Source organism: Heteronotia binoei, chromosome 6 (genome assembly GCF_032191835.1).
Source record: "Heteronotia binoei isolate CCM8104 ecotype False Entrance Well chromosome 6, APGP_CSIRO_Hbin_v1, whole genome shotgun sequence".
NCBI lineage: Eukaryota > Metazoa > Chordata > Lepidosauria > Squamata > Gekkonidae > Heteronotia > Heteronotia binoei.
The window spans coordinates 53241283-53257303 of NC_083228.1; the positions used below are offsets into that span (position 1 = coordinate 53241283).

The window sequence follows — 16021 nt, forward strand, 5'->3', positions numbered from 1 at the left end:
AGTATGGATTGGATGGTTCTGTGCTGTTTAACTCATCTTCCTGAGAACGTCTTAGGTTCACTGCACCTTTCTCCATATAAATGTCTGTTTATACATGCTATAATATTGAACACCTCAATATCATGATATCTGATGTGATCAGGATTGGGTTTGTGTTTAGTTGGGATGGGCACAAACTGGCTCATGAACTAACATTTGTCATGAATTTTGGCCAGTTCGTGGTTCATGAAGTGATGTTCATGAAAGGACGACTAGTATGAACATTTCACAAATTCTGATCCTGTTTGTGGTGGTTTGTGAATGGATAAATTTCCAGACAGACTGTCTCTGTTCAATTAAACTATTTACAAAACTTCAAAGTAATGGGAGGGGGAGAATTCTCCAGTCTTGGAAACACCAATAGGAGCCCTTCAAAGCTTAACAGGCACTGCTGGCTGCCAATAACAGAGTTCCAATTCTGATCTGTGGATAAGAATGGTATATATCTGCTCAGTTCCACAGCCTTTCCGCTGTTGACTGTTGGCAGTTAGACAGAGAGGCAGGTAATTTGTTAAAAGCAGAGCATGTTTGTTTTTTCCTGATTGTTAACACCTCTCCCCTGATGGGGTTTGGATGTTAGGTGGACTCAGAATTTTGAGTCACCTGTCTCTTTGTTCACACTAAGCAGAGAGGCTTAGCTACTGAGTGAGGATCCACATTTTATACTCTCCTTATTGCAGACTTCACACTTTTTTTTTTTGCAGGGCTCATGCAAGAGTTCTGCATTCAGGAGAGCCATGCTGCCTTTTATCTTGGTCACTGATACAGAAAGGCTACCACCTGGTGGTGATGCCCACCTGCAACCTCTTTGTCAAGGCCCTGACCCATGAGAGAACGGCTGGCCAGCATCCATGGGAGAACAGCTGGCCAGTGTGAAAGCCAGCATCCAGTCTAGTCCTCAAATCAGGGAGCTGACTTGTCCAGGCTGTCATACAGGCACATCCATCGTGTCCTGGAAGGGCTTGAGGACATACACTATTTAGGAGAGAATCTGGCAGTTGTTGCAGCTGATGCTGATCTCCTTTTCCCTGTGCAAGATGGTCATAGAGGAGATGACCTCTTGTGCCACACTCTTCTGCTTTACCAATGAGCAATCATAGGATATGTGGAATTCCTCATCCACCCTCTCCTTGTCTCTTGTGCAGCAGAAGGACAGACATGATACTGTGCAAGAAGTGGGAGGCCAAGTATCAGTGAGTCTTAAGCAAGGACCACAATTTGTGTAGCATCCCAGGTGGCAGCATCCCAGGTGGCCTTGACAAAGGTCTGCCCTGAAATGGATGACTCTGCTTTGGGCTCTGGAGAGCTGAGCCTTGACCATTGCCACTGCAGTTGGCAAAGGGCTATATTCTCCATATATTTGACCACCCACAGCAATCATTTTGCTGACCAGGTGCATGACTGCTTTCTGGGCCATCCACCTGACCCTTTTGACTTCCTGGAGGCTGGCCTGCTTTGATATCCCACCCACAGCAGCCCAAGAGTGGGAACTCTTTCTTGGATGGGCCTTCTGTTTCCCCTTTACTTCCCCCTGCTGAGAGGCAGCCAGCCTCTTCTTCTTCCTACTGGCTGCCACTCTTTCCTCTGGCAGCCACATAGTTGGGCACATCCTTTGCAGGTGTTGAGGATTTGTGCCCCTCCAGACATGGGTGTGGCACACATGACATTTTGCAGCACAGAGGTCACTGAGGGGGTATGGAAATATTTACAAACTGTGGCCTTCCCCCCACCTTCTGAATTATTGCTGTCAGAGTCCTCCTCTCCAAAGGGTGTTAGCAACTGCTGGTTCTTTGAGCAGTGATAACAACACTTTTGACTCTGTGGAGAGCCCCAGGAACAGATCAAAGGAAGGAGGCCCTGAATCCCCTGGTGGTGCGCTGTTACAGTTGGGCTCCAGTGGTCTAACAGGATGGGTTTGGTTCATGGGGATGGGGTCTTATGGTACACAGTGGGTGAAGGACTTCTTCCCCCATGACAACCATCCTTTGCACCTACTTTCACCCCTATAGCACACAGAGGTGTTCAGGAATTTGAACCAAGCAGAAGGCTGGTGTTTAACGCTTTGTACTGGATAAACTATATTTTGTAAAACTGAGAGCAATCCTGACAGCTTGCTTCAGAAGCCACTTCTCTGCTTCCCCTGGTCATGTGATATGGCTAGGATGTCTGCCAAGCTGTTGTAGGGTTACTTTAGGGAGCTCCTGTCCAAACTCTGTAAGCCAAATTGCCTTCAATGAGAGGTTGGGGAATTTAGAAGGTGAGCAACTATGTCTCACTTAAGCAGGATCAAAACCTTTGTATACAGGAGGTGGTCTACCAAGTATTTTCCTTTAAATAATGAGGAGATTTTGAGTAAACGAAAAAATATTTATTAAGAAATCACACATACAAAGAAAGTAAATAATTCATATAACAATCACACAGTTCCTAAGGAAAAAAAGAGATGAAATTGAGAGTAACACAGACATGGTGATACTTTGCCATCTTGGAGACTTCCCAGTAGCGATAGATGAGGGGAGGGGTAGCCAGAGATGACCAGCATCACTAACCATAATGGGCCCTATTTGTGTAAATTGGGGATGGCTCAGACAGCAAATGAGGATATTGTAGAGACACACTGAACTGCCATGTGCTAGCCTTGATATAACCTGATTTGTGCCCTCAGGGGATGAGGTCATGGGGTCTGTGACCAGTAGGTCATGTGGTCTGTGACACTGTGGTGATGTCAGAACATGTGACTCCTATGTAACCAAAAGGGGCAGAGAGGGGGAGGAGAGGATTTTTGCCTTGCTTCCAGTATCTGACCTGCAGGGGTCTGCCCAGTTGAAGTTTCCCTGTGAGTTTGGTATCACTGGCTTATTCCTGAACTATTCAAGAGACTTCTGTAACTGTACTTGTCTTTTCCAGAAAGAGCACTGGAGAGACTTTTTTTTGGGGGGGGGGGATGTCTATAACTGGGACCCCAGAAATGTAATCTGACCCCAATTTGGAGAGATTGTAGAGGAGCAAGTGGTAAGGTTCCCTGTGCATTTGGTGTATGTAGCTTGCAAGGGATCCATTCTATACTCTTTTGAACCTCTGCCTCACGTTTCCCTCAAAGCTCTTTCCTGGGGGCACTTTCTTTGGTGGGGGATTTAACTCAGATTCCCTACATCCGATCTGTACATAACTTGGCAAGCATGTAGAGATGGACCAAGGGGAGGTCCCTGTGTGTTTGATGTTTCTAGCTTGCACAGGGCCCATTCTATACATTCCTGAACCTGCACCTTTCATTTCCCTAGAAAGCACTTTCCTGGAGGCACTTTCCTTAGGGGACTGTAACTCATTCTCCCTAATAGCAATCCTCACCAAACCTGAAAGGCAGATAAAGGAGAGTCAGCTGGAGAACTTCTGTGAGTTTGGAGTCTCTAGCATGCTGAGGGAGGGCATTATACTAAGCCACAACCTCATGAACTAAACCTGTTTGTTTAGCCCCCAAAAGTTTGTGATGGTTCATAGTTCATGGACTGAGGATGCCACAGACCATGAACAAACCATATTTTCATGGTTCACACTCATACCTAATGCTGAGCATGCTAGATGACCTTCAGGAGGTTCAAGCCTTTCATTTTTACAGCTGTAATTTTATATTACTATAGACATTAACAATATTTCACCCAGAACTGACAGATAGTGTGCAGAAGGATAGTGCATATAAATGGCCAAGATTCATATGAGCATTAATACTTGCCAGTCTAAGTTTAGATTTACCAGCTATTATTGTCTCCCCTTAACTTCAAGCATACAACAAAAAACATCTAGATTTATATCGCCATGGATGTAGGTACTAAAGATATTTCTTTCTGACTTTGTCTTCAAATATCTAAAGATAATATATTTGGACCTGAAGTATGTGAATCACGTTTGGTGTACTGAATCTTCAGCATATTTATACTGAATGACTCATCATTCATTTTTTATTGAGCATTTGTGTACTGAGTCACACTGTGAGCTCACAAGAGATTTCATGGCCTATATTTCCGGCAGACAGATTAGATGAGTAGAAACTCAATTGGCATAATTAGTGTCAAGAACAATAAAGTTAAGCATGGTTTTAGATGCTAATTGTACAAAGAAAGGTTGGTCAGATTTTAAATATATTTCAGAGAAACTAATAGCTCAAAGCAGGAGAAAATTATTTCCTCTGGTCTTACATAAGGAGTAAAGAGAAATGGGATTTAACAGTGGTACAAGCTGTAATTGGTCAGTAGAGAATTATGTCCTTCATTGTGGCCTCTTATACTGCCTACTTGTTGACTGACTTTGTAATTGGGTCATTAAGCAGCACTTCATTGTTTTTTCCCACTAGTAACAGTTCTGCATTGCCCTTTTTAAACTTTTTTTTAAAAAAATGTGTGTATTGTGCTAGGCTTACCAAATGTCTGCCTGTTTTGATCTTCAGACAAAAACAGAACTTTCAGAGGCCCAAATATTTCCTGAAAAATCCTTAACAATCACTTTTTTTGAGCATTTATACTACCATTTACCACCATTGTCTGTTTTTCCTGCTGATACTATTTCTTCATCAGATCAGACATGGTGTCCTCTCATCCCTGTCTGATAGGCTTGGCCTGGAGCAACACAAAATTAAATTATTTTTCTGTCTTTATACCTATTTAATCCAAGAAAATTCTCAGAGACATGATTTCAGGAGGGATTAGAAAGGAATGTTCACACAAAAGAAACAGTGTTGTATTTGGCTTTCTGAGGTATTATTTTTAAGATTTCAGCTACATAACGAGGGGGGGGGACTTTCAAAGTGTTCAGAATACAGAATCAGTATTATTAGGGAATTTATGCAGTATTTTTTAAACATAATATTAATAGAATAAATAATGGTTACATACAACTCATGATAATTGTCTGTCAGTGAATTTTCTCTGGGAATGATTTATAATCCTTTGGGATTATAGCTGCGCTGTTTCTGCAAACACAAGCAAAATATTTTTATAGTCACCCATTTCACTTTGCCAGATATGTAATTTATGCAGTAATGAATAAGTACTAAAAATATCCATAGCCTTTATTCACTGAATTCTTATTAAAAATCCAATATCATTAGTAACCAATATAGATTAACAAAGAATCCTTATGTGGCATTTATTAAAATAACATTTGTCACATTAAAAATAGCCTCCTTATTTACCCAGCTTTCAAAGTGCCCATCTGGGAAAGGGCGGAATATAAGTAAACCAAATAAATAAATAAAATTAATATATAAAAGCAAGCAATAAAATATCAAACAGTCAATAAAACGGCAGAATTCCACAGAAGATGAGAACAATAAATTAAATTTTAAGATCAAAACCTCTAGTTATATATCCAGCCAAATAAAAACTAATAACAGATAGAACCAAGTGAAGATTCCAAGAGCAAGTAACCCTTGGAAAAGAAGAGTTTTTACCAACCTCTTGAAAGAAACACACACACAAATTGCCAGGTGAGCCTACTTGTCTAGAGAGTTCAACAGAAGGGCAAACAGCAAAAATAAAAATGTCCTCTTTCCATTGGATGCTGGGAGTACATGAAGCAGATCCTTATGGACAAGCCCAGTGCATAGATTGGAATATTTTGGTGGAAGCAGCTCATCATGTAACAAAGGCACCAGATAGCAAAAACAGCATTTTGAATTATGTCCAAAAAGCCAATGATAACTCGTGCTTTATTGGCAAGTGCAGGTTAAGTTTGTATGTTCAGCTTCAGTCAGAAATTTAGTTTATGAACCGCTTTCAGAGCACCACAGGACAGATTATGGTAACCTAGTCTATAGGTTGCCAAAGGGCATAACATTGTATACATTTTAATATTGTGAATTATATTTAAATTTTTTTTAATTTATTTCATATTTATTGTTGTGACCCACCCTGAGCCCTGTAGTGCAGGGAAGAGTGGGCTAGAAATTCAAAATAAATAAATAAATGTAATCTTCATTTTTTTTCTTCAAGCCAAGAAACTCATGAGTGCATAAAATAGGCAGCTCCTGAATAAATAATTATGAAATATCTCTCTATCTCTATGCATAGTTTTGCCCCATTGAAATACAAATATAGAGAAGCCATCAGAACTCACCAGTTTCTTCAGACCCAGGGGAGACAACCTCATCCCAGTCCACTTTTCCTTTGCTGCATTCACCCTGGCCCTGGCCAAAAAAACATTATCTGCAGTGTTCAGTTCTGTTCATCTAGACCAGGGGTGGCCAACGGTAGCTCTCCAGATGTCCCCCCCCCACAACTCCCATCAGCCCCAGCCAGCATGGCCAATGGCTGGGACTGATGGGAGTTGTAGGCAAAAAACATCTGGAGAGCTACCGTTAGCCACCCCTGATCTAGACCAGGGGTGTCAAATATGTGGCCTGGAGGCCAAATCAGGCCCCTGTAGAGCTCCTATCAGGCCCCCAAGCAACTGGTTGTCATCTGCTTCCTTCTCCCTCTCTCTTGCTTCCTTCTGCATCACAGCTTGCTTTGCAAGGCTTTCTTAATTGCACAGGAGCTACAGAGCAAAACCTCTATTTTCTCCATTGGATGAGGTTCCTCCCTTGGGGAGCAAAGGGGGGAGGCAGAACTTGCTTTGCCAGGCTCCCTCAATTGCACAGCAGAACTACTGGCTAAGGCTCCTCCCCCTCCTGGTCCCATGTAGAAAGAAGGAAAGAGCCAGAGTTTCCTTTGCCCAGTTCCCTGGATCCCATGGGAGAAATACAAAGAAAGCACCTTTAAAACCAATGACAATGTTTTAAGCAAGTTTTATTTTTAAGGCTGTTTTTAAAAAAATCTTTAATTGTGTTTGTCTGTGTCCTTTATAAAGTTTATATCTCTACTACCTAATCTTAAATAGGAGCACGCATGTTTTTTCATACAAGATAAGTATCTGCCAGTCTATCCATCAGTTTATATAACTGTTGTTTCTTTCTTTATTTTTCAGCTGATGAAAGTTGTAAATGAGATGTGTCCAAATATCACAAGAATTTACAACATTGGGAAGAGTCATCAAGGACTAAAGCTGTATGCTGTTGAGATCTCAGACAACCCAGGAGAACATGAAGTTGGTTAGGATTATATATTATAAAATCCACTTCTAGGTGGTTGGATAGAACTAAAAAAAGTTTGGTCTTTTAAGCAATATGTAATCACTAAGGGAAGGTTCTTACAGTAGTCATGGTGATGAATATCCAAGGGAGAAATTCTGATGTTATTTTTCTGATTAAAGGACAAAAACAAACATAAATGGAACCCATCCAAGGGGTGGGATCAGATTTCCTGGTGCCCATGAATTATATTCCTTTTGCAATTAAAATAAGATCAGAAACTGATTGAAGTTTAATCCTAAAAAATCTAGGCGGACCATCCTTATTTCTGTACTCTATAACTAGAGAACAGAAAACACAAAATAGCTGTGCATTTGAGTCCTTTCTATATTTGATTTTTAAGGAAATACAAACACATGTCACTGTTGGAATGACAAGATAGTGTTGGAAACACATATATACATATCTACTCATTAATCAGGACAAGTATGCCAAGAATCTAAAAGCAGTCAAAATTCCTATGATTGACTCATGAGTAGACAGTAAGAGCCAGAGTTATCCAGCTAGCCAGTATCATCTCAGAAGCAAGTTGTGAGCAAAAATATTTGCCTCAAAATATCTAGTCTTCTGACTGGTTCTTTGAACCTGTCTTTACTTATCTTTTGGCATACCTAAAATCAAAAATTTCTATTGGGTCTGGCTGCTGAAAAGCATTTCAACAATAGCTATTTCAATTTATTGAAAATACTCTATCCTTTTCCTTGTTTCTTTACTAGTTCCTATAGAAGTATTGTACAATTCATCAGCAACAATTATTGTATAATGTAATTTTTTTCTTGTTTATATTCTTGACAGATGAATCTTTTAAAATGAATCCTACTTCAAAACATACTCATGTGTATGAAGGATTTTGGCTTCATGGTTTAGGATAATTATAGATATTTTCCTGAAGGCTAATTCTATTAGTCTGTCATAGCAAAGACAAAAAGAGAGTCTTTTGACACTAAGAAGACAGATTTATTGTGGCATGATGCTTCATGGGCTTGAGTTCACTTTGTCAGATGTAGTCAAGTGGATTGCTAGTCAAGTTAGTAAGGTCTCTTTAGCTCAATCTTAAGCCCTGGGCACTGGCATAGCTGGTCCGTATCCTATGGTATTTCAGCAGTGAAAGGAAATATCAAAATGATCCAATGAGGAAATGTGAATACAACAACTTGTGCTAGAGTCCATAGCAATATTAATCACACCAATCAGAGTGGCATGCTGACAATGACCTTACTCCAATCAAATATGGAAGCCATTATTTTGGTGGGGAGGGCAGGATATAAATCAAATAAACTTTCAATCAAGACATGATGTTGGCATATTTGCCTGATGTCCCTCAGTCACCACCCACACAGAGAACATGACAGAAAAAGAAAGGGAATACCAGAGGAAGAGGAGGCAAGGAAACTTGGGAGGTTTTTTACTTCTGTTCAGCCTGTTTTGGTCAGCATAAAACTTTGTTGGTCTTAAAGGTACTATTGGACTCCTACTTTGATCTATTGCTTCAGACCAACACAGCTGCCCACCTAGATCTGAGAACCAAACTAGAACAGGCAGGGAGGATGCCTTGCCATTTAAAGAGTGAGGTCCCACCTGGGCCACAGTGGGCCAATAGGACCATCACAGTATGGTAGAGGATGAAGAGATCCTGCCCTCCTCATTGTGGTTCTTCTAACCTGAAATGGTGCAATCCTAAGAATATTCAACTGGGAATAAGCACCACTGAATAAAAGAGGATTTACTACTGAGTAAGGATTACACTTTAATTAATAGTTGAAAAGCCATGAGAGATGGATTGAGTCTTTAGGCCAACAATGTTATATAATACTGGAGAGGTAAGAATGTTAGGAATTCACCATAATCCTTTTTTTTCCTTCCAAATTGCAATTCTAGACCAAAAATTTCCATTCCTTAGTGAATCTTAGATGCACTTTTCAGTATACTTACATCTTTCTTTGGCTTTGAACAGGTGAGCCTGAATTCCGATACATGGCAGGGGCTCATGGGAATGAAGTGCTTGGGCGAGAGCTGCTACTTTTATTAATGCAGTTCATGTGCCAGGAATATCTGGCTGGGAATTCACGCATTGTACGCCTCATTGAAGATACGAGAATTCATCTTCTTCCTTCAATCAACCCAGATGGATATGAGAAAGCTTATGAAGTGGTAAGGAAAAGAGTAATTTACTTCACTAAAATGACACTGATTTTCATTATGAAAATCAGCTAAACTAGGTTCACATTGGAGTAATTTTTTTTAAGTTAAGAGGTTTTTTTTTAAAGTCTGGGTTTGTTTATTCACAGGGTTTCATTACACTTTGGGAAGCAAGGGCCCAGGCTTACCTGGGTCCTGTTTTGTAAGCCTGCGAGTTGGGACAGGAGGCCTGGCTGGGATGGTATATTGATTTCTATCTTGGAGGTTGTTATGGCAACACAGCCTCCTCTCCCCCTACATCCTGGCCAATCACATGGAGCCTAGTAGGGCTGTGGCGGGGCCCTGTAGGTGGTGGGGAATTCAACTAGACCCGCTCTGCTGCTTCACCCACCCAACCCTTCCATAGTAATGCTATTACAACTGTTTGTTTTTTTCCCCTTGCTTCTTTCACCACAGTTTTGTTGGCTGTGTCAATATGGAGATGGATCCATTTTGAGTGGAATTATTTCCCACATATTGGGGATCATCTTAAGGGATTTGGGGGGGGGGGAGAGGGAGGTCTAACTGAGAACATTCCCACTGGTAGGGGTGTGCAAAAAATAAGGAAAAATCAGATTTGGTGATATTCAGGGGTTAATAATTCAGGGACCCAAATATCTCCTAATAGCAGATTTGGTAGCTGAATCTGATTCAGGAGATATTCAGCTATTCCTGAATATACAGCCCCATTATACCCTATGAGCCACTGAAGTCAATGGCAAAATAGATTATAATAAATTGTAGCCAGGTGACTGAGCAGTGAATATAGCTAAGACTGGATTAAGGCAATTGGTAAAACCTGTGAATAGCAGCTATTTAACATACAGCATTTGAGAACTGAATAACATTAGCATGTGTAGTGAGTTTGTGGGTTGACCAGGACTCAGTGAGGATTTCTCAGAAGAAACGGGCTTCTCAGCTCTGAGTCAGCAGGAGCCAGCAAGCAGGAAGATGGACTGTAGGCTGGTCAGGATTCACAGACAACATCTGGTTAATCTCCTGTCCTGAGTCAATAGGTGAAACTGAGTTAATCATTCCTAGCCCTCCAGTATTATCCCACACCATTTTAGCACTGTAGACAGAGGCTACAAGCAGGACTACAAGAGAGATGGCAGAGTGCTCGCTTCTGATGCCAGCTGCTTGAGTAGTCATATAATTATTCCTGAGCAGCTGGCTGCAAATCGGATGCTTAGGCATATGCCTATAAAATCAGCCAAGGGAGGGTTAACATAAGAACATAAGAGAAGCCATGTTAGATCACGCCAATGGCCCATTCAGTCCAACACTCTGTGTCACACAGTGGCCAAAAAAATTATATATATATATACATATACACACTGTGGCTAATAGCCACTGATGGACCTCTGCTCCATATTTTTATCTAACCCTCTCGTGAAGGTGGCTATGCTTGTGGCTGCCACCACCTCCTGTGGCAGTGAATTCCACATGTTAATCACCATTTGGGTGAAGAAGTACTTCCTTTTATCCGTTTTAACCTGTCTGCTCAGCAATTTCATTGAATGCCCACGAGTTCTTGTATTGTGAGAAAGGGAGAAAAGTACTTCTTTCTCTACTTTCTCCATCCCATGCATAATCTTGTAAACCTCTATCATGTCACCCCGCAGTCGACATTTCTCCAAGCTAAAGAGCCCCAAGCGTTTCAACCTTTCCTCATAGGGAAAGTGTTCCAGCCCTTTAATCATTCTAGTTGCCCTTTTCTGGACTTTCTCCAATGCTATAATATCCTTTTTGAGGTGCAGCAACCAGAACTGCACACAGTACTCCAAATGAGACCGCACCATCGATTTATACAGGGGCATTATGATACTGGCTGATTTGTTTTCAATTCCCTTCCTAATAATTCCCAGCATGGCGTTGGCCTTTTTTTATTGCAAATGCACACTGTCTTGACATTTTCAGTGAGTTATCTACCACGACCCCAAGATCTCTCTCTTGGTCAGTCTCTGCCAGTTCACACCCCATCAACTTGTATTTGTAGCTGGGATTCTTGGCCCCAATGTGCATTACTTTGCACTTGGCCACATTGAACCGCATCTGCCACGTTGACGCCCACTCACCCAGCCTCAACAGATCCCTTTGGAGTTCCTCACAATTGTTAGGTGTGGAAGCAACAAGTCACTCCACCGCTGATTCTGTGACCTTTGGATCCTGTCTTGCTTGTTTGACTTCTGGATTGGCCCCTAACCTTGACTCTTGGACCTATGTAACCTCAGCTAGTATGACCTTTTGACCTCTTGACTTCACCTTGTGGACAATTCCTTAGTAATGACTCTTTGGATTCTGACTTTTGGACTGAACTTTTGACTCTGCTCCTCTGACAGTGCTTTGTAATGACTCTTTGGCTTTTGACTTGTGGACTGAACTCTTGATTTTGCTAACTTATGCCTAGACTCTTGCCTCCAGCAAGCAACATTTGCCTCCCCCCCACACACAACTGCCCTGTAACAGTAGATAAGAAACTGATATCTCTGTTAAGCCCTGGGGGTTCCATTGTCCTGAGTGCTGTAATAACTCTGGTTCCATTGTCCTGAGTGTTGTAACTCAACAACCTCCAATTCTAGACCGTTTCTGAAATTCCTTTGCTATAAAACTGCTACATTTTTTTTACATTTTAGCTGTTTGTAAACTCTTTTATTATGCTGTATGTTAATTTGCTGCTATCCACTAGTCTGTTTAAATATATCTGAAGAAGTGCATGCACATGAAAGCTTATACCTAGAATAAAACAGTGGACTCAAACTTTGTTAATCAATATGAGAGTATTGAGATAATTTTATAGTTGTCATTCTGTATTTGACTAGATTTGAGAGTTCAAGGGCTCTGACAAATAACATGTTGAGGACTGTGAAAAATTTTACTGATTTCATTCATTCATTCATCTATACACCCCCCCCCCAAAAAAAATCAATTTTTATGTCCAAGTGTCATATTTTGAAGCAGAATTTCCATATCAAAATCCAAATTCTGAAACTTGTATATTCACTGAATTTTGAATTCACTGAATTTTGAAATTTTGTCAGGTTTTTCCCCCTCCAGCTCTGCGTTGATATAACCATGACTGATTAGATTTGCCTTTCTTCCAGTAATTCATTTAAACTGACAGCTTGGTCAAAGCATCAACATTTCTTTAGACCTAAGATGCCTTAGTAGAATACTGTGCAATTTAAGTGGTCCAGGCAATTAAGAGAAAATCTTAAAACAGATTTAAAAAACAAAACAAAAAAAACACCAGTTAAGTGATATTAAATTTATTTATCTCCAAATTGTAATTAAGTTAATAATTGATGCTGTCTGTAACTAACAAAGTTTTTTTGGCGTCAGAGCTTTTTTTTTCCTTGAAGAAAACTGTACTGTTTCTAGATGTTAATTAACATATTAATCAGCTTCAGTGTTTTTACTCTCATCCATTTAATCATACCCTTCATACATGGGCTTACTATGGTGGAAATACATTTCAGAGAGAAAATGGAATTGCTTACAAAATAGCAGTCTGTGTTGACTTCACCTTCTGCATTGGTTTCATCAAATACAACATACCCCATCTCCTCCTACAACATACCCCATGTCCTCCTGGAGCCCTTAAAATGTATATTTCACTTCTGACACTCTACATCACTGGTTTTGCAAGTGCAGATATGATGCCCCCCCACTTCCCTCAGAGGCAAGATTTCCTCTCCATTTTTCTTTCCCTTTCTGACTGAGCCACCTTAGGTATCTGTTTTCTTCTTCCTGAAGGAGTCTGGCTGTCCCACCTTTCATGGTATGATAGTTTGGCTGTTGGCTAAGCTCAAAAACCTGAAGGAAAAATTGAGATCCCCTTTAAGTTAAATGACACTCAAGATGTTCTGAAAGTCTAAATTAACAAAATATTTTATTCAATATAGTGGGGGGGGGGGGCAGGGGTCATTTTGTAGAAAAATAGGTGGTGGACCTCATCCAGGGATTGTTATGCATTTGCACCTACTATTCAGTGGACAAGGAGGTGGAACTCTCAGGAGGAGGTGAAACTCTCAGAAAGGTTCAGGAGCTGTGCTCCCATGAGCTCCCACTAAATCTGAGGCCTGGGGGGCAGTCAGGTAAAATCAAAGTTAAAATTTTTGAGATAACTCAGTATAGAACTCTGAAGTAAAACAGTATATGCTTAGGCTTTAGTTCATATGTTTCAGGGAGGCATGTGCATTTGGCATAAACCAAATCAAAAAATATCCCCAAAATACCTTACTGGTATTTTGGGGGGTATTACATAAGCTGAAATCAGACAAGAGAATCAACAGCTGAGCCCAAATAAAAGCTGAGCCCAAATAAAAGCTGGGGTGTTTTTTTTTTGTCTTTTATTCAGGCATATTCAGCTATACCCAGTGGCTGGTGGGATCCTCTTGCAGTGACAGGAGAAGCCTCCCAGCCAGGTCTGCATGTGGCGGTGAGAGACCACTCCACTGCATGCAGATCCTGGAGCCAGCTTCTCCTGGCCTGCGGTTCCCGTGGGGTGGCAAGAAATCTCCCAGCCACACAAAGATCCTAGAATCAGCTTCTTCTGCACCGTGGTTTAAATAGAAGCAGAAGAAGCCATCAGTATTTTTCCTCCTAGATCTATTGGACACACACACACCGAATCTGAGTTTTCCCAAAAATCCTAGATTTGAATACCATCCCGATATTGGGATCGGGGATTTTTCAGAAATACCAAACTTATTTGCGTCCAATAGATCTGAGCAGAAAAATATTGATTTTTTTTTTTTTTTTTGCACATCATCAGGCTATTGAGAGCTTCATAAGCTTTTACCAGTGACAGGATCTTTAAAATGACAAGCTTTTGCTCCAATGTTTCCCATAAACTTCAGTACTCTTTCTTTGAGGATTTCATTTACTCTTTTGGTGTCCCCTAATACACTCTATCCAGTACCTAAAACCCATTATCTAAACACACCGGTACTCTTCTTGAGTTTTATCTGACTCTTAAGGCTTCACAAGACAGTTTCTAACTACACCAGACCAAGAATCTCTGCACTCTTCAAAGCTATCTCCCTGTTTTGACTGTGTAGGGAAATTCTTCTCTCATTAGAAGATCTATCCTCTCTAGCTCATTGAAGAATTAACCTTTCACAGTACTTTATCTATTTGTACAGCATTTCTAACCTTTTAAAATTGCAGTCTGTCACCCTGGAGTAGAGAAACTGCAGTGGCAACAGTATTGGGGGTTTTGTTATAGTTTTACACTCTGTGGCAATGTTTAGGTTGGATTATTTCTGATGTGTTACGCTTGGGCTGCCTGTAAAAAGTGTTTGAAAAATTCAACAACCACAAAAGGCATTTATTTCTTAAAGCTACAAGGGCTGCTTTTATAATTTTGAAGACTTTTAACCCTCTCATTTATTTGTTTCAGATTTTTCTGTCAACCTAGAGCTTTTCTTAGGTTTGTAGAAAGATCTGTCTTTGTCTGTCGATGGGCTCCATCTTCAGATTTAAGTATCAACATAGGCAGTCATACTGGGAATTAGAAATAGAAGACTAGCTTTATTTGTATCCCAGGTGTGCAAACTGTGCCTCTGTAACATCATTAATTGTTGCTGTTGTAAAGAACATCCCCAATCATTTGATAATTGCTTTACAGGGATCAGAATTAGGAGGATGGTCTTTAGGACGATGGACTCAAGATGGCATTGATATCAACAATAATTTTCCTGACTTAAATACTCTGCTTTGGGAAGCTGAAGATCGGTGGAAGCTTCAAAGGAAGGTCCCTAATCATCACATATCAATTCCAGATTGGTACCTGTCTGAAAATGCAACAGTGAGTAGAAGCATCTTCAAAGATAAAGACAAATGAATGACACCTTCTCTGGTTATTAAACTCCATGGTCTTTTAAGAAGTAGGTTATGACCATCCTGCTTCTTTCCTCAGAAACTTAGTGCAGAAGAAGGGAAATGGAACTCTTGATGTAATACTTGGCCTGTATTAACTAATAATGGTAATGTTCATCATTTATATTACTGGGATTCATTCACTTATTTCATTTAGAATGAGTCTGCAGTTCTTACAGCTGCTTACACTGCAGTACAGGGCTTTGATCAATGAATGGTCAGTAATTTGTATTTGGCTTCTCCCTTGCCTTTTATCCTTTGAATTCTAGACTTCAGATTCATTTACAAAAGATTTCTGATTGATTTTTTTTAACAAAAAAAAGCCTTTAGAGAATTATCTAATCATAATATTGCTGATTAACAGGCTTCGATTGTTGCATAAGTGACATTTAATTAACCCGGCAATAATAGTTCCTCATTTCTGCATGTCCAGTTTAAATACAAATTATTCATTCCAGTGGCTCAGCATCTCCAAATTTAGGTGAAATAAGGGAGGAGCACATATAAATCCAGTTTATAGGGTATTTTTTCAGACAATATGGCATTACTGTTTGTAAACAACATTAATTTCAGTGGATGTTTCTTTTCCAAGCTGTTTACTATTCGCAGTTCCCTAACTGAAATCACAGCAATGTGAAGGCATTAATGTATGCCAGCTGCCTTTGGATTATAAACCTGCAAAGTGTAGGGGAGCACTTATTTTGTTTTTCTTCATGGGTAGACAAGGGCAGATAGGGTAACGCAAAAGAAAAAGACCATCTTTCCCCGATGTTATTTAACATCTATATGCGTCCCCTCGCC

The 16021-nt window shown here is 40.3% G+C and overlaps 1 protein-coding gene across 1 annotated transcript in view; it reads left to right on the top strand.

The window, feature by feature from the left end:
* Positions 1 to 16021, top strand: part of CPXM2 (carboxypeptidase X, M14 family member 2) — a 138693-nt gene that overhangs the window by 83771 nt on the left and 38901 nt on the right. Inside the window, exons 8-10 of the mRNA XM_060241456.1 lie at positions 6997 to 7120; positions 9114 to 9310; positions 14970 to 15149. Coding sequence (XP_060097439.1) covers positions 6997 to 7120; positions 9114 to 9310; positions 14970 to 15149 — 501 coding nt within the window. The remainder of the gene's footprint in view (positions 1 to 6996; positions 7121 to 9113; positions 9311 to 14969; positions 15150 to 16021) is intronic.